The 19761-nt window shown below is 36.5% G+C and overlaps 1 protein-coding gene across 1 annotated transcript in view; it reads left to right on the top strand.

The window, feature by feature from the left end:
• The window catches only part of C5 (complement C5), a 102210-nt gene that overhangs the window by 35071 nt on the left and 47378 nt on the right, over positions 1–19761 (top strand). The window contains exons 18-22 of the mRNA XM_017503310.2: positions 5785–5875; positions 7204–7277; positions 8127–8266; positions 18190–18417; positions 19598–19658. Of these exons, the coding sequence (XP_017358799.1) occupies positions 5785–5875; positions 7204–7277; positions 8127–8266; positions 18190–18417; positions 19598–19658 (594 nt within the window). The remainder of the gene's footprint in view (positions 1–5784; positions 5876–7203; positions 7278–8126; positions 8267–18189; positions 18418–19597; positions 19659–19761) is intronic.

Raw genomic sequence — 19761 nt, 5'->3', positions numbered from 1 at the left:
TATTTTTATTAGAGACAGGGTTTCACCATATTGGCCAGGCTGGTCTCAAACTCCTGACCTCAGGTGATCTGCCTGCCTCAGCCTCCCAAAGTCCTGGGATTACAGGCATGAGCCTCTGCGCCTGGCCTATATATAGTCTTAACTAAACAAACAAAAGCAAAATGACAGTTTCTGTTTTATACATATGTGTGCCACGTAATGACATTTTCGTCAATGATGGACCGCATATGTGACAGTTGTCCTAGAGGATTATAATACCATATTTTTGCTGTACCTTTTCTGTGTTTAGATATGCTTAGATACACAAATGCGTACCATTGCACTACAGTTGTCTGCAGTATTCAGTCAGTAACATGCTGTATAGGTTTGTAGCCTAGGAGTAATAGGCTATACTATACTATATAGTCTAGATGTGTAGAAAGTTATACCATCTAGATTAGTGTAAGTACACTCTATGATGTTCACAACAACAAAATCACCTAACAACACATTTCTCAGAACATAACCCTATTGTTAAGCAATATCTTATAACCATCATTTTGGTAAATGGCCATAAAATTTATGTTTGTAGAAATATATTCATTGAGATGTACGATGTATGAGATTCAGATTGTTTTCCAGTATTTGTTTGTTTGTTTGTTTTTGTATTGAGAGATGAAGTTTCATTCTTGTTGCAATGGCACGGTCTCAGCTCACTGCAACCCCCACCTCCCAGGTTCAAGAGATTCTCCTGCCTCAGCCTCCGAAGTAGCTAGGATTACAGGCATCTGCCACCATGCCTGGCTAATAATATTTGCTTATGATAAGCAGAATTTTAATAAACTATCTAGTCCATATGTTGGTTTTCTTTTTGGAAAGAGGACTTGCCTTTTTTTTTCTCTTAAATTTTTTTTTAATTTTTAAATTTTTGTGAGTAAACAATAGGTATGTATATTTGTGAAGTATATGAGATACTTTGATACAGGCACGCAATAAGCAATAGTCACATCATGGAAAATGGGGTATCCCTTGAGGTATTCCTCCTTTGTATTATAAACAATCTAATTATACTCTTTTAGTTATTTTTAAATGTACAATGAAATTATTATTGACTATGGTTATCCTGTTGTGCTATCAAGTACTAAGCCTTATTCTTTCTATTTTTTGTACCCGTAAACCATCCCATATCCCCCACATCCTCCTGCTACCTTTCCCAGCCTTCTAGTCTCTATCTCTCTGAGTTAAATTGTTTTGATTTTTAGCACCTACAAATAAGTGAGAACATGCAAATTTTGTCTTTCTGTGCCTAACTTACTTCACTTAACATAATGACCTCCAGTCCATCCATATTGTTGCAAATGACAGGATCTCATTCTTTTTACGGCTGAGTATGGCCACATTTTCTTTATCCATTCATCTGTTGGTGGACATTTGGTTGCTTCCAAATCCTGACTATTTTTAACAGCGCTGCAACAAACATGGGAGTGCAGATATGGCTTCGAAGTACTGATTTTCTTTCTTTTGGTTATATACCCAGCAGTAGGATTGCCAGATCATATGGTAGGTCTGTTCTTTGTTTTTTGAAGAAACTCCAAACTGTTCTCCATAGTAGTTATAGTAATTTACAGTCCCACCAACAGTGTACAAGGGTTCCCTTTTCTCCATATCCCCTCCAGCGTTTGTTGTTGCTTGTCTTTTGAATAAAAGCCATTTTAACTGAGATGAGATGATATTTCATTGTCATTTTGATTGCATTTCTCTGGTGACTACTGATGTTGAGCACCTTTTCACATGCCTTCTTGCCATTTGTATGTCTTCTTTAGAGAAATGTCTATTCAAATCTTTTGCTCATTTTTAAATGGGATTATTACATTTTTTTCCTGTAGGGTTGTTTGAACTTTTAATATATTCTGGTTATTAATCTCTTGTCAGATGGGTAGTTGCAAATATTTTCTCCCATTCTATGGGTTGTCTCCTTTATTTATTGTTTCCTTTGCTGTACAGAAGCTCTTTAACTTGATGTGATCCCATTTGTCCATTTTGGCTTTGGTTGTCTGTGCTAGTGGGGTATTTATTATGCAAGAAACTTTTGGCCCTACCAATGTCCTGGAGTGTTTTCCCATTGGTTTCCTGTAGCAGTTTTATAGTTTGAGGTCTTAGAGTTAATTTGTTAATCGATTTTTATTTGAGTTTTGTATATGGAGAGAGATAAGGGTCGCATTTCATTCTTCCGCATATGGATATCCAGTTTTCCCAGCACCATTAATTGAAGAGTCTGTCCTTTCTCCAATGTATGTTCTTGTCACCTTTGTCAAAAAATGAGTTCACTGTGGGTGTGTGGATTTGTTTCTGGGTTCTCTATTCTGTTCCACAGGTCTATATGTCAGCTTTTATGCCAGTATCATGCTGTTTTTGTTACTATAGCTCTATAGTATGATTTGAAGTTAGGTAATGTGATTCCTCCAGGTTTTTTTCTTTTTGCTCAGAATTGCTTTGGCTATTCTGGTCTTTTGTAGTTTCATATGAATTTTAGGATTTTTTTTCTATTTCTGTGAAGAATGTTATTGGTATTTTCGTAGAGATTGCATTGAATTGAGATTGCTTTGGGTAGTATGGACATTTTAACAATATTGATTCTTCCAATCCATGAATATGGAATAAATTTATTTTTTGTGTATCCTCTTGAATTTCTTTCACTGGTGTTTTATAGTTTTCATTGTAGAAATCTTTCACTTCTTTGGTTAAGTTGGTTCCTAGGTGTTTAATTTTATTTGTGTCTATTGTAAATGAGATTACTTTTAAAATTTCTTTTTCACATTGTTCACTATTGACATATAGAAATGCTACTGATTTTTGTATATTGATTTTGTATCCTGCAACTTTACAGAATTCATTTAGTAGTTCTAATAGTTTTTTTTGTGTGTGTGTGGAGTCTTCAGGTTTTTCCAGATATATGCATACAAGGATCATTTGACTTCTTCCTTTCTAGTTTGAATGACTTTTATTTCCTTCTCTTGTCTAATGGTTCTGGCTAGGACTTCCAGTGCACTAGGATTTGCCTAGAAATTGCAGTCCTTGTGGCCTAGACTGCCCCTCAAATTCACCTAGAGCCCCAGAACACTCCAGCCCGTGGTGGGGAGGCTGGCAGAAACTCAAGCTCCAACCACTGGGATGGGCGATCCCCCTCTGGCTAGGGCCAGTCCAAATGCTCCCTCCATGGGCAGATATCAGCTGAGTACAGCCTGGTTCTGCTTTCCACTGTGACAATGCAGCACTGAGTTCAGTGTAAAACCACAGAATTCACTCTACTCTTGCTTTCCCAATATATAGGTTCTCCACACTGCACAGCCACTGCTAGGGGATGGGGGAGGAGTGGCATCAGTGCTTCAAGACTATCTTTTCTGCCCTCTTCAATGTCTCTTTCAGTGATGTAAAGTCAAAACCAGGTACTGTGATTGCTTACCTGATTTCTGATTCTCATGATGGTGCTTCTTGTGTGTAGTTAGTTATTAAAATCTAGGGTACCAACAGGAAAGGCAAATGGTATAGGATTCTATTTAGCCGTCTTGCTCTGCCGTCTCATATATTGTTTCATTTTTTTAAAATTGTACTTTAGTTTCTGGGGTACAAGTGCAGGTCATGCAGGATTGTTGCATAGGTACACACATGGCAATGTGGTTTGCTGCCTCCATCCCCCCATCACCTACATCTGGCATTTCTCCCCATGTTATCCCTCCCTGACCTCCCCACCCCCTCACTGTCCCTCCCTTGCCCCCCCCACAACAGACTCCAGTGTGTGATGCTCCCCTTCTTGTGTCCATATGTTCTCATTGTTCATCACCCACCTATGAGTGAGAACATGCAGTGTTTGATTTTCTGTTCTTGTGTCAGTTTGCTGAGACCTATGGTTTCCAGATTCATCCATGTCCCTACAAAGGACACAAATTCATCATTTTTTATGGTTGCATAGTATTCCATGGTGTATATGTGCCACATTTTCCTTGTCCAGTCTATCATCCATGGGCATTTGTGTTGGTTCCAGGTCTTGTAATCCTTTGGGTATATACCCAGTAATGGGATTGCTGGGTCAAATGGAATTTCTATTTCTGGGTCCTTGAGGAAGCACCACACTGTCTTCCACAATGGTTAAACTAGTTTATACTCCCACCAACAGTGTAAAAGTTTCTATTTCTCCACATCCTCTCCAGCATCTGTTGTCTCCAGATTTTTTTAATGATTGCCATTCTAGCTGGCATGAGGTGGTATCTTGATGTGGTTTTGATTTGCATTTCTCTAATAATCAGTGATGATGAGCATTTTTTCTTATGTTTGTTGGCCTCATATATGTCTTCTTTTGAAAAGTGTCTGTTCATATCCTTCGTCCACTTTTGGATGGGTTTGTTTGTTTTTTTCTTGTATATTTGTTTTAGTTATTTGTAGATTCTGGATATTAGCCCTTTGTCAGATGGGTAGAGTGCAAGAATTTTTTCCCATTCTGTTGGTTGCTGGTTCACGCTAATGATTGTTTCTTTTGCTCTACAGCAGCTCTGGAGTTTAATTAAGTCCCATTTGTATATTTTGGCTTTTGTTGCCAATGTTTTTGGTGTTTTAGTCATGAAGTCCTTGCCTATGCCTATGTCCTGAATGGTTTTGCTCAGGTTTTCTTCTAGGGTTTTTATGGTATTAGGTCTTATGTTTAAGTCTTTAATCCATCTGGAGTTAATTTTAGTGTAAGGTGTCAGGAAGGGGTCCAGTAATCATCTGGCTTGGCTTCAGCTGGATAGAAGTCTCTCTCTGCAGCCCCTTCCTCCCTGGAACTCTGCCCCTCATTCCAGACAACTTGGCCTTGCAAAACTCCCATCTGTGCTGCCACAAGTCTTCAAAATCATCAGGCTCTGCTTGGATTCCTTTCCCTGCCCTAGTCTGTAAACTGCCTCTAGGCAGTAAGCTGGGACAATTTTAGGTTTCACCTAATTGTTTCCTTTCTCTCAGAGATCACAGTCCTGCTTATGCTCTAATGTCTGAAAACTGTTGTTTTGTATATCATGTTTAGTTTTCTATTAATGCATCTTAGATAAAAACAGAAGTTCTGTCCATTTTTATTCAACTAAATATAAACAAATTACCAAGTTAAGGAAGGCAGAGTGTCATATAAAGCTTCTCTTTATTCCAATATAAACACAATTATTACAATTATATAAGTGCAAATAACTTTATAGATTGATCAATATCTTATATAATCTCAGGAACACTAAACATTTAGCAATTTAAGAAACAAATCATTAAAGATATTTTGATACTTTGTTTTGCCAACGCTATTAGTGGACAAATCCTAAGCTTTTATAGTTTTTTTTTGTTTTTGTTTTTGTTTTTTTGAGACAGAGTCTCACTTTGTCACCCAGGCAGGAGTGCAGTGGTGTAATCTCGGCTCACTGCAACCTCTACTTCCAGGTTAAAGTGATTATCATGCCTCAGCCTACTGAGTAGTTGGGACTACAGGCACCCGCCACCACGCCCAGCTAATATTTGTGATTTTAGTAGAGACAGGATTTCACTAGGTTGGCCAGGCTGGTCTCGAATTCCTGACCTCAGGTGATCTGCCCACCTTGGCCTCCCAAAGTGCTGAGATTATCGGCATGAGCCAGTGCACCCTATCTATGGTTCTATTTTGAAAGCATTAAACAAAATATTTTATTTACCTATAAGAAAATGCTTAAGTTATAGATTAATGGCCATATTTTAAAGTTCAGCAATACGTAGAATTTATACTGTTTTTTCATAATTAAATATGATTTTTTTGCCCAGACATGAAGATCCTGTTGCCAGTAAGCAAGCCAGAAATTCGAAGTTATTTTCCAGAAAGTTGGTTATGGGAAGTTCATCATGTTCCCAGAAGGTATTCAACTTCTTTCATGTGTCCTTGAAATAAATGTGGATAATGCAAGTATTATGCCAAAAATCTGGAAACTACCCATTTCCCAATAGCTTGCTAAAGAATTAAGATGATCCTGCAATTTGATAAGATTTTGTGTTGTTTTGCTTTGCTTTTTTTAATTTTTATTTTTTTAATGTACATTGCACCGGCGATTGGCTCCAGGGCAGAATGAAGAAGGGTACTATTCCACTTAATTTTATTTCACTTCAGTATGCATTTAATACACACAACTATGTGCTATACACTATATTAAGCCGCTATTTTTATCCTAAAATATCTTGTACTATAAAACAAACATTGATAAGCAAGAATAAAGGTTCTTTTCAAGTTTTTTATTCAACATGTTTTAAGAAAAACACTTCCTCTATACCACTGAAAACAGTGATGTACTGAGTTCTCAAGCCACACTCTTCTTAGGTGCACTTAAAGCACTGGTTTTCCGATGAGAAGGCAAGGAATGCCTTCAGAGCCCTGCAGGTGTCTCCTCAGGCATCTCCTTGTTTCTACCCTTGTCTTTTCTAATCTTTCTTCCACACAATTGGTGTCCATTTCATCTGACACTATTCATTAGCTAGTATGTCCTCTAGTAAACCTTCTGGCCACTCTCCCCACCCTACCAGTGATTGGATTAATTAAAATGTAAATACTTTGAGGGTGTGAACTAAATTCAGATTACTGTTTTTGTGTTGAATGAATGCACACTGCCTCTGAACTCTTATAATGCCTTATTGGTACAATTATTACAGTGCAGTGTAATTTAGTTACTTAACTGTTTCTTCCACTAGATTGTAAACTGCCTGAGAGTGGGACTATACCTTTTCAGTGCTGTTTACTTGGTACTCAGCACTATACCTGATACAAAGTTGGTAGACAACAGCTGTAAATAAATATACAAGCTTAATTATAATCAGAAGTTTTTAGTTATGTCAGCTTTGTTTTGAGCAGTGCTAACATGCATCACTGTGCTTCCCTATTTTAGAATATACTGCCAATGAACATAGTTTTCTCTTTGTTTTATATGCTTGGATTTTGCAATGTTTCATAGGCATCTTTCTGAACTTGAATTCTCATCATAGAGATGAAATGTCTAAAAACATGCAATATATACCAGAGTTACTGAATTTTTTTTCTTGATGAGATTTTCCTTAATACCTGATGTGATTTCATCTTGTGAATTTTTTTCTTTCTTCTAAAGTAGTTTGAAGCAAAAATTCTGTTAATGGATGTCTCTCTCAAGTTGGGTTAATCAATATTCTACTGTATTTAAATATCAACATTTTAACTTCCAGAAAACAGTTGCAGTTTGCCCTACCTGATTCTCTAACTACGTGGGAAATTCAAGGTGTTGGCATTTCAGATAGCGGTAAGCAGGCTTAAGTTACATATGCATTTAAAGAATAATTTCATTAGCAAGATGTAATTCTCTGTTGTTATATATTTAGTTTACCCAGGACTTAAATGGTAGCAATTTTTAAAATATATATATTTTTTATGTATTACCAAAAGACTTGAATATATCCATATCTTTGAACATACTGATTTCTCCTTTTGCTCCTCTTTTCTTTTCCCCCTTTTTTTTCTTTTTTGTAAATGAAGAAGGAGTCTCACTATGTTGTCCAGGCTGGTCTTAAACTCCTGGTTTCAAGCAATCTTCCCATCTCCACCTTCCAAAGTGTTGGAATTACAGCTTGAGCCACTGCACTCAGCCTCAAGTCTTTATTTTCCTTCACTTTTTTTACTGACTGGGATTTTGTGTAAAGTTAGAAACAAATAAATGACCTCTCTTGGGCTGATCTTTGTGATGATTAAGTACAGATGCTTTCTAAATAACTTCAGGGATGGTTTTGTTTGTTTGTTTGCTACTTTTGTTTTAAAATCTTGGTTTCCACAATTAAAATTTTATACCCATTAAAAATGGAACCAATAATGAATATCTAAAAAGATTTGGTGCTTTAGGTGATAAACATTCTCATGCCTTAAATGGAATTAAATATTTATTGAACAAATGAAGTTTTCTGTTAATACTAATTATCATTGAAATTAAGATCAATGAATAGAAAATTCAAGGGCATGAGGTGAGAGCGCAGAGAAAAATATGATCTAATATTCTTTTTTTTCTTGAAGTAAATCAAGTGTGAGAAATTTTAATACCAATAAAGCATTATAGGGATTTCCTAATATAATTCTACTTTGCTTCCACTTTGGGCTGAAGGTATATGTGTTGCCGATACCCTCAAGGCAAAGGTGTTCAAAGATGTCTTCCTGGAAATGAATATACCATATTCTGTTGTACGAGGAGAACAGGTCCAGTTGAAAGGGACCGTTTACAACTATAGGACTACTGGGATGCAGGTAAGTAGGTATTAATATTTATGGAATGAGGGAAACATTCTCTGGTTTTCTGAGAATTCTGTTAGTGGAATTATCATACACAAAAAAGTAAAAATTCAACCCAGTTCAGCAATAGGAACCAAACAATTACAATGAGCATTGTACTAGATGTGTAGGGATATGAATTAAAAGGATGAAGAAAGGAGGAAGGGCAAGTAGGTATTTATGTAACTTCAGTTGAAAGAATAAATTGCTTAAGATAATCAATGTGCTGTGTAAGTCCAGAGAAGGATGAATTCATATTTATTTCCTTTATTTGCCCATGCTCAGAGTTCCTTGATCTCCTTGATTCTAACAACTCTTTCCTTTCCTCCATTTTAGCATTCATTCTCAACTTCACTTTATAGATCTTATCATCCTCTCTAAAATCTTGATTTCAGACATCTCACATCTCACCAACCAGTGACGACCTCCTTTGGCTCAGTAGCATCACTGAAACCTCCAGTCCATCGACTCAGTCCCTTTTATTGTCCATTACTCCTCTGCTCTTTTTACTTTACTCCTTGTTCATGTTAGCATTCACAAGCTGTCATTAAAACCACACTGACTAAAATTATGCCAACTCCCTGGATCCTCTCTCACTCCAGGATACAATTCTAACCATGACTGGACCCACGATTTATCTTCTTGCCAGCACACTTCTAAAGAGAATTAAATAATAGGCTGACTGATTTGACTTGAAACTAACATCACAAAATTTTGCATGAGAATTCAATGTGTTCCAAAATTCTACCTATATTTTTTAAAAACGCTAACTTTATTCTTAGAGATTAGTATTTCAGTGGTTTCCTAAAATTTTGCTTACATCCCCTTGTTTCAGAAAAACTATGTACCCCTCTACCACAATTTAAAATTTGGCATCTAAAATTTTTATCATATATTTTAAAAAGATGGCAATCTATTACTTTTAATATATTTAAATATTGATATTTTAAAATAAAACTTGCATCAAACTTATATTAGCAGACTTCAAATACCATAGAAATCAATTTTTAAAATGTTTAAATAAGCTCTTTTTTTTTTTTTTTTTTTTTTTTGAGACAGAGTCTTGCTCTGTCACCCAGGCTGGAGTGTGGTGGCAGGATCTTGGCTCACTGCAACCTCCTTTTTTTTAAAAAATTTATTTATTTTTTTCAAGCATTCTTCTGCCTCAGCCTCCTGAGTAGCTGGGATTACAGGCACCTGCCACCATGCCTGGCTAATTTTTGTGTTTTTAGTAGAGAGGGGTTTCACCATATTGGCCAGGCTGGTCTCAAACTCCTGACCTCCAGTGATCCACCCGCCTGTGCCTCCCAAAGTGCTGGGATTACAGGTGTGAGCCACCCTGCCCGGCCAGAATTGCATTTTAAAATGCTAAACCAAATGATAAAGTCCACATGTTTTTAGGTTTGTAGGTGAAGCCTTACCTGATTTCCCACCTCCAGCAGGTTGGGAACTGTTCTCACTGCTACTGTAATACTTAGGATTTACAGTATCATTGCCGACACTTCAGCACTTAATAATAGCCAGGAGACAGAAGGTTCTGTGTACGGGGTACTGAGTGCCTCTTTTTGTTCCAGGTCAAAGACCCGCATACTCTACTTCTTTCCTTAGAGACAGGAACTAAGAAGAAAATATTCATCTTGGTTTTCTGGAGTGAGAAATACACGGTTGAGACTGCATCAAGACAAACACAGTTATGTAAATAATGTAAGTGAAAAACTGAAGAAGAGATGAGTCACCACAGCTTCCTGATTGATTTATTTGCTTCCAACTTTTCCAACATTGTTGCTCAGTGAGCTTTCAAAAATGCCAATCTAATTAATTCATTTTTCTGCTTGAAACCCTTCAGTGCATCCAAGGGGACTTGAGATAAAGACCAAAGCCCTCACCTGCCCTGTGGGAGTCACTCTCTCTTCCAAGGGCTCTGTACTTCACCTGCCGTTGTGATCTTAGTTCATCAAAACAGATGGGTTTCTTCCTGCCTCAGGGCCATTGCTCCTGCTGTCCTCCTGCCCCATTCATCGCTGCAGACTGCCAGCCCTTCTGCTGTCTTTGGCTGCCTGCTTCTTTTGTTTGGCCAGCCAAGAGATTACTGAAGTTTGAATGTGAATGCCTTAAGGCCAGTAGACTCCCTCCAGCGGGCCTCCAGTTCTAATATTTCTTGTTATCTTACCCCTGCTAGATACACACATTTGTGTTACCTGCCTGATCTCTTAAAGGAATTTGAATTTGCAATCTCTGGACTAATTAATTTCTATTAATCAACTAGTAAAGCGCAAATGCTACTTCCTCATGGAAACTTTTAATAGCTCCACAAAACATCCTATACTTTCCCATCATAGCACTCTTCACAACAGCAATTAAATAACTAATTGTGTTATTATATGTCTAAAGCCTAGCTTGGACATTACAAAAGGGCAGGGACTCTTGTCTTTTTCACCACTGGGTTCTTAGTGTTTACGTGTAGAAGGCACTCAATGATTGAATGAATGAATGCTAAAGCTAAAGTATTCCAAAACTTAATAACATAAATAATTCTCTAAAAGTTTTAAATTAGAATTATAGGCAAACATTTTTCCGAGATCTGAGCCTAGTCCTTCCAGGAGACACTGTGATCCCGTAACCCTGAGGATGATGCATTGTGGGAAGCTCATGACAGTGATTTCATACTACTGTACTAGGTCCCAAAGGAAGAAGGAATGGGAAAGCCAAGGGGGCGCCAGGCTCCAGGTAAGTAATTAAACCATAGCAGCTCTTCTTTTATCATTATTCACTTTCTAACTTTTATGTAAATACAGTAAATTTCTGCATAGGATTTGTCTGAACAAAGCTCATACCATGCTTGGACAGTGTCTATCTTATTGATTACAGTATCAATGGCTCCTAGAATGGTGCCTGGCACTGAGTGTTAAATGGTGTCTATAAATAGTAACATACTTGTGGCAAAGATCTCAGATTTACAAAGCTAGGGTCAGATTTCTGTTGTTTCAGAATCAGAAAGTAGCGAAGCTGTCCTATTGCAGGTAATGTTGATAGCATTACCTACAATGTTGGTAGCATTACCTACAATATGATGCGGGTTTCTTCCATCCCTTCAATCCAATTGCAAAATCAAATCAAACAACTTCCTTTCCTTCCCAAAGGATATTTAATTCGGTCCTTCAAATGCATTTTAAAAGCTTCTCTTGCTGGGCGCGGTGGCTCACGCCTGTAATCCCAGCCCTTTGGGAGGCCGAGGTGGGTGGATCACGAGGTCAAGAGATCGAGACCATCCTGGTCAACATGGTGAAACCCCGTCTCTACTAAAAATACAAAAAATCAGCTGAGCATGGTGGCGCGTGNTAGAGACAGGTTTCACCATGTTGGCCAGACTGGTCTTGAACTCCTGACATCAAATGACCCACCTGCCTCAGCCTCCCAAAGTATTGGGATTACAGGCATGAGCCACTGCTCCCTGCTTCAAATAAGTTCTTAACGACAGATTACATATCATTTCTTTTCGTCAATGAATTCATATTTCCATTCTACTTCCCTGTTATATATTTATGCTTGAATCTTTTCTGTTGATCACCATCATACTTTGATGACCAAAAATATCTACATACATTGAAAATGAAATATTTTAAAATTTTGTGATTGTAAGATTCAAAGTATCAAATGATATGTCAATTTAGGTATCATTACAAATATTATTCTTAGTATACTATTGACAAAATAACATAATATATATTTATAAAGTTATTAAATGTAAAAAATAAAATTTTATTTAAAAATTATCTTCTCATTTGATAAATGAAACTTTTCTCTCAATTGGCTTAATAGCTATGGATAAATATTATTTGTTGTTAGAAATGAGAGAGGGTTTGGTATAAATCCTATTCTTATTTTTCACTTTTATAGAGGTAGGCATTGCTGTTTAATCCAATATTATCAGGAAGATTGAAAAAATATAACTATTGTCAATTTTATTACCTCTTTATCAATATATTTTAATCTTATATCTTGGAGCTTCACATTTAGCTTATTCAATTTATGTAATATGTTTGCTACAAAATCTAACTGGAAAAATCAGTCCTCATTGATAAAATAATTAGCCAAGTCAGACTTGCTTTTTGTCATGGAAAGGCCAATTTGATTTTTTTCCACAATTTTAATTTTCAGTAAAAATGAACTTTTTCATATAAACCTGTTTCATCAGGTAATGCTAAATATCAGAGAATGCACACACAGATTTTACTTGGCCACAGGCTGTAAATGGGGAATAAACTTAAGTAATCAGAATTTGCCATACTGATAGTATTATTATTTATTATTTGAGACAGAGTCTCTCTTTGTCACCCAGGTTGGAGTGCAGTGACGTGATCTCGGCTTACTGCAACCTCTGCTTCCCGAGTTCAAGTGATTCTTCTGCCTCATCCCTCTGAGTAGCTGGGATTACAGGCATGTACCACCTCACCCAGATAATTTTTGTATTTTTAGTAAAGATGGGGTTTCACCACGTTGTCCATGCTGGTCTTGAACTCCTGACCTTGTGATCCATCCACCTCGGCCTCCCAAAGTATTGGGATTACAGGCATGAGCCACTGTGCCCAGCCAGTATTATCTTATTTTTATAGAAATAAAGTCAAAATGTTACTCATTTATCTTCCTTAGAATTTACTCACAGGGTTTGCATAAATCCTGTGAATCATGCTACCATCTTCAGCCCTGTGGAATTGCCTTCCCTCATTTGGCTTCACTCCCACCACCCTAAATATGATGTGAAGAGTTGGAAAAGGGCCTCCATTAAGAAGCTGTGAAGTTGCTTTAACATTATTGCCTTCAAACTCACTATCTTTTCTGCAAACAGAATGCTTTCTTGAATTTAAGATAAGCATAATTCAGATAGAGATACCAAAAACCATTTCTCCAGTGGGTTCTTGTAGTGGTTTTTATGTCTCAAAATCCTGATTCAAGATTGGCTTGAGTCCTAGAAACTGAGATACTAAGACAGTCAGACTATCTCATCAAAACAGTCTGAGTATAATTTTATAACTCACACTGATCTTGGCTACCAAAGGATTTTGGTAGATGATTATGGATGTGTCACTCTTAAACCATGTAAATTGTAATTCAAGATAGACACATAAATAGGTGGGCATAACAAATGGGTAAGGCACAGAGGCCACAGCCAAACTCTGTTCAGCTGTAGAACTGAGATCAGCAGGGGCTCCTCGGCTCACCTAGTCTTAAACATATGAAATAGGTTTGTGTATGTACGTGTGTATGTGTGTATATATATATATACACACACATATATATACACATATATATACGTATATACACATATATACATATGTGTGTATATATACATATATATACGTATATATATACACATATATATATACACACACAGACACACATACGTACACACACACACTGCATCAGCAATTTGTGTTTCCACTAATAATATTATCAGAGACATCCTTCCATATCAGTATATACAGATTTACTTCATTACTTTAACGGCTGCACAGTAATTCACATGGTGGGTATATTATAATTTATTGAACCATGTTTCTATTAAAGGCATTTGGGTTGTTTCCAGGTTTTCACTATCATAAGTGATTTTGCAAAGTCTCCATTTATGCATACATATCTTCCTACATGTATATTTCTGTAGGATGGACGTTTTGTCTTGGAGTGAACTAACTGGGCTAAAGGGCGTGGACATTTTACCTTCTGATAAATATAGCCATAATTATCTTCCAAAAGGACTACATCAATTGACATTCTTACCAACTGTATTCAGGTAGCCTTGATCCCTCACATTCTTATAATTTAGGGGATACTTTTTCTTTTACGCATGCAATGAACACATATACAGAAATTGAAATGAAGGGACTAGATAACTACATGTATCATTTTGATTAAAGCTCAAAAATATAGCATTGCTGAAAAAAGCAAATTGCAAAATAATATGTACACAATGAATACAACTACGTAACATTTAAAAACATGAAAGACAGCACTATATATTGTTTATTAATACATATAAAATTTTTGCCAAGTTGACAGACACAAGTGATACGTCATTAATGTTTCTATTTCACTACCCTGATTACTAGTAATGTTGAACCTCATTTCATTTGTCTGTTGGCCATTTGTATTTCTTCTTTAATGTATTCTATGATATTCTATACACTACTTTAATACCCTTTCTTTTGCTTTCCATCGAGTTGCTTTTTTCTGGGGTAAGTTACCTAGCTTCTTCTTGCCTAGTTTCCTTATCTGAAAAATTGGATATAATAGTAGCCATTTCATAGTTGAAGATTAAATGAGCTAATTCATGTAAATATAGTACTTGGCCCATAGTAAGTACTCAACACATGTACTTTTTATTGTTTACAGGAGCACTTTGTATGTTACAGTTATTAATCCTTTGATTATAAATGTTGCTGGTATTTTCTCTAATCTGCTACTTGTCTTTAACTTTGTTAACAGTGTTTTTCATTTGTGTGTTATAAAATCTTTAGATATTTTCCTTTATGTCTTCTGAGTTTGGTGTTTTTTGGAAATCTTTTCACACAGCAAGTTTTAAAAAGGTTTTTCTACAAAAAACTACATGTTCTCACTTATAAGTGGCAGCTAAATATTGAGTATATATGGACACAAAACAGACACCATGGCCTACTTGAGGGTGGAGAGTGAGAGAAGGGTGAAGATAAAAAAATTGCTTATCAGGTACTATGCTTATTACCTGACTGATGAAACAATCTGCACACCAAACCCCTGCAACATGCAATTTACCTGTACAACAGACCTGCGCAGGTACCCCTGAACCTAAAATAAAATCTTTTTTAAAAAACTATTTTTTTCTGGTCAGGTAAGGTGGTTCATGCCTGTATTCCCAGCACTTTGGGAGGCTAAGGCAGGCGGATCACCTGAATTCGGGTGTTCGAGACCAGCCTGACCAACATGGAGAAACCCCATCTCTACTAAAAATACAAAATTAGGTGGGCATGGTGGTGCATGCCTGTAATCCCAGCTATTCGGGAGGCTGAGGCAGGAGAATCACTTGAACCTGGGAGGCAGAGGTTACAGTGAGCCGAGATCGTGCCATTGCACTTTAGCAGGCAACAAAAGCAAAACTTCATCTCAAAAAAAAAAACCTGTTTTTTTCTATGTTTTCTGTAGTACTTTTATAGCTTTTTACGAGCATTTAGATTTTTTAAAAAATCTGAAATAAAGAGCTAATCTCAAATAGATAGCCAGTGATCCAGCAGTATTTGTAAGGAATTCATCTTTTTCCACTGATTTATAATGTCACCTTGCCCCCATATATATTGAATTTCCATATATGTGCATCTATTTATAGATATCTCTTCTGTTTTGTTTACATCAGTATCACACTGATTAAAAGTACCATAGATTTGTGGTTACATTTTATATCTATTAGGCAGGTATTCTCTGGTATTCTTACTTTTCAAATGCTTTTGATGTTGTTATTCTTACACATTTACTCTGCTAGATAAACTTTGGAATTAGTTTGATGAATTCTCCTTTAAAAATTATAATAGGGTTTTCATAGGTATTATCCTGAATTTATAAATTAATATAAGGAAATTGACGGGCCATCTGTTGAATGTTTTACATCTCTTTATCCTTTTGGTTTATGAACTAAATCAAGGGTCAGCAATTTATGGACCACGGGCCAAATCTAGCCAGCCATCTCTTTTGTACGTCCTTTGCAATGACACAGTTATATATAACTTGACAGCATTTGAAAGTGTCATGCATATTTCTATACTGCCATATTTTACATAATCTTTATCAGTGAATTTTCATCATATCAAAATAAAAAAAAATACATCTGTGATATTTTGGGGTTAGTTACCTTTCCTTTTGAGTATGGGTTACACTTTCCTATCTCTTTATATCTAGTAATTTTGGATTGAACCTTAGACTTTATTAATAAAAATATTACGTAGACTCTGGATTCTATTACGTTCCTCTAAAGATCTTTCGTGTGTGTGTGTGTGTGTGTGTGTGTGTGTGTGTGTGTGTTAGCAGACAGCTGGCTGAATTCAGTCCCAAACTCTGAATCTCAGTTCAGTATTTTTAGCCTTAGCTGGGATGCTAGAAGTCTGTGCTGTGCATAGTTCAAGGGTCAGCCAGGTTTGAGCCAGGATTATATGCAGAACTTGGAGCTCCTTCACTATTCAGCTGTGGTGACTACTCCCTACTTTCTTCTTTAGTTCCTCAAGCCAGTATGATGTCGGGTTCTACTGGGGTTTTAGCCACTCAAAGGCACCAATGGAGCCTGCCCTCAGGGTAAAGCTATAAAAAGCAGGGTACTTATTCAGTGTCATTCCCTTCTCCCAAATGCCACTTTCCCTTCCACTCTCTGGTATCTGCAGATAATTTGTTTGTTTGTTTTAATATATATCTTGTCTAGAGTTTGTGGTTATTTTTCAGAAGCGTTGCCCAACATGAGCTATTTGGCTATTACTGAAACCAGAACCACTGTTTTTGATATTTTCTATCAGTTTCAAAAGTTCATTTTAATCTCAATTTACTAAGAGTTTTTATAATGCAATTATGTTGAATTGTATTAAATGACTCTTCTATATCTATCCTTCCCCATTCTACCCCTGCTGTCCTAAGGAAATCATTGGCTGAAGGTGATCCAATGGTCTTTTGCTCTGGCCCCTCCCATCCTGGTGGTTGTTTCCCAAGAAGAGAGTTAAGAGGGAAAAGGAACTTTCTATTTTCAAGAAATTCCTCAAAATTAGTGGCTGAATAGCTGGTTCTCTCTCTTGTTTACCTGCTTGATTTATTCTGGATTTTATGGATTTATTCTTTTGGGTCTAGTTCGCAATTTTATCAGTTCACCAGAATTTGGAGGGAAGACGAAAAATGTTCACTAGTTGAGCCAGAAGTCAGTTGGCACTATTATTATTCCCATTACAAAGATGAGAAAATGGAGGATTAGAGAGTTCATGCAACTGCTTTCCATCGCCAGTTAATAAGACGGATGCCAAAATTTGAATCCAGGTGTTTCTGGAGCCAGAGTTTAGTTGTAAAATGAGATACAAATGGGAAGTTGATAAGATTAGAAAAATAAGCTGAGGACATAATGGGCAGGGCCTTGAATGCCAATATAGGGAATTTTCAGTCTTTGATGAAACCATCATTTATTGAATACCAAAGACTGAGCTAAAAGATACAAAGATGAATAAGATGAAAAGGAACAAGTACCTGAACCTAAGGCTCCCACTATCTGAAATACAAACAAACATGTAAGGAGACAGGATAACAAGTTCTATCACAACAGCATGAGCTCTGTACCTAATTTAGTAGGTAACAGTCTGAGAAAGGTAAGATGTGTCTGAGACAGTATTGACTTTTCTAGACATCTCTTTGCATTGCTAAACTCTACAACAATTTGTGTATCTATGTTAGGAAATCTGAAAGGAGCTTCCTCCTGTGCCTTAGAATCTAAGGGATTATTTTAACATTGTTAAAGCGGAGAGCTTGTGTCCACACAAGCATAATCAAGGTAAACTTTTTTAGAGATAAAACATTTCAAGGCTGGGTGCAGTGGCTCATGCCTATAATACCAGCACTTTGGGAGGCTGAGGCAGCAGATCACCTGATATCAGGAGTTTGAGATCAGCCTAGCCAACGTGGAGAAACCCCACCTCTACTAAAAATACAAAAATTAGCTGGGTGTGGTGGCACATGCCTGTAAGCCTAGCTACTAGGGAGGCTGAGGCAGGAGAATTGCTTGAATCTGGGAGGCGGAAGTTGCAGTGAGCTGAGATCACACCACTGTACTCCAGCCTGGGCGACAGAGCAAGACTCTGTCTCAAAAAAAAAAAAAATTATTTTGATATAATTCTTCACTTGTGGTATTTCAGTTCTGTGTTAAAATGTCTGCTGTGGAGGGAATCTGTATGTCGGGAAGCCCAGCCACTGATCATCAGGGCATAAAGCTCTCCAAATGTGTGTACCAGAAAGTAGAAGGTTCCTCCAGTCACTTGGTGACCTTCACCGTGCTTCCTCTGGAAACTGGCCTTCACAACATCAATTTTTCACTGGACACTTCGTTTGGAAAAGAAATCTTAGTAAAAACATTACGAGTGGTGGTAAGTAAAACATGCTTAAATAACTTATGCTTAAATTATTGCAAAAGAGAGACACAGAAGGGGGGGAGAGAAAAACAACAATGTAAATTTAACAAAACATTAAGCATTAAGGAATCTGTTTGGAGGTTATTCTAGATTTTGTTGTACTATTCTTGCAATTTTTCTATAAGTCTGAAATTGTGCCTAAAATTTTTTAATAAAACAATAATATTTGTTTTGTAGAAAATATAAAATATTGAAAAACCACAGATAAGTAAAAATCATCAATAATTCCCATACCCAGAGATACCCAATTTTAACAATTGGTACATGTCTTCCAGGCTGTTTTTCCCTTAATACATTCAGAAAGTGCATCTTAAAATCTATGTGCCAAACATTATACAAGGTACTGGAGATAAAACAATAAATAAGACGTGACCCTTGAATTTAAAGAACTTATAGTCTAGAAAACTTTCCATTGTATAAACAAATAAACAGGCCCAAAAAGGAAGAAATATATCATTTGTTAAGTATAATTTACTCACAATCTGTCAATTGTATTCCTGTTATTAACATTAATATTTTTATATAAGTATGATTTACAAATTAAAAATAATAGTACTTTTTAAAGGACAAGATTCTTGCCAAGAGTCATATGGCCAGTTAATGACAGACTGGGTCTTCCTGGCTCTTCACTCTCTGAGTTCTGTTTTCAGCTATGAAATTCACTTCAGTAAACATGTACCAACTGATTTTGTGCAAGGCACAGTCCCTATTTATCCTTGCATTGTGGTTCTGTGCACTCTGGAGCGAGGCTGCCTGGCCTTGAATCTTGGCTCCATCACTTCCTAGCAGTGTGATGGTGTTACTTGATTTCCATGTGTGTCAGTCTCCTCATCTGTCAAATGAGAATAATAACAGCACCAACCTCATAGAGGTTTTTAGAGGTTAAATGAGTAAATACATAGAAAACACTTAGAACAATTATATGACTTATAAATAACTTCCATTTAAGTGTTTGTTCTGGTCAATATGCAAATAGCCATAAAATCTTATTGCTGCTTTTATGCATGTAAGTATTTTTACATAGCTTGCCTTTTCCAAGAAAAAGAATTTGTTAGTTGGAAAAGTTGATCCAGGAAATTCAGGTTATATAAACTTAATTATGTTTTTAACTGAATGTTTTCTGCCTTTATTTTAGCCAGAAGGTATCAAAAGGGAAAGCTACTCTGGCGTTACTTTGGATCCTAGAGGTATTTATGGTAGGCAAAATGATTTTTTATTTTATATATATGAGTATATGTATATATATGTGTGTATATATATGTTTATATATACGTGTATATATATACACGTATATATAAA

This window comes from Cebus imitator, unplaced genomic scaffold (genome assembly GCF_001604975.1).
Source record: "Cebus imitator isolate Cc_AM_T3 unplaced genomic scaffold, Cebus_imitator-1.0 Scaffold309, whole genome shotgun sequence".
Lineage (NCBI taxonomy): Eukaryota > Metazoa > Chordata > Mammalia > Primates > Cebidae > Cebus > Cebus imitator.
This window is presented reverse-complemented; position numbering and strand designations above follow the sequence as displayed.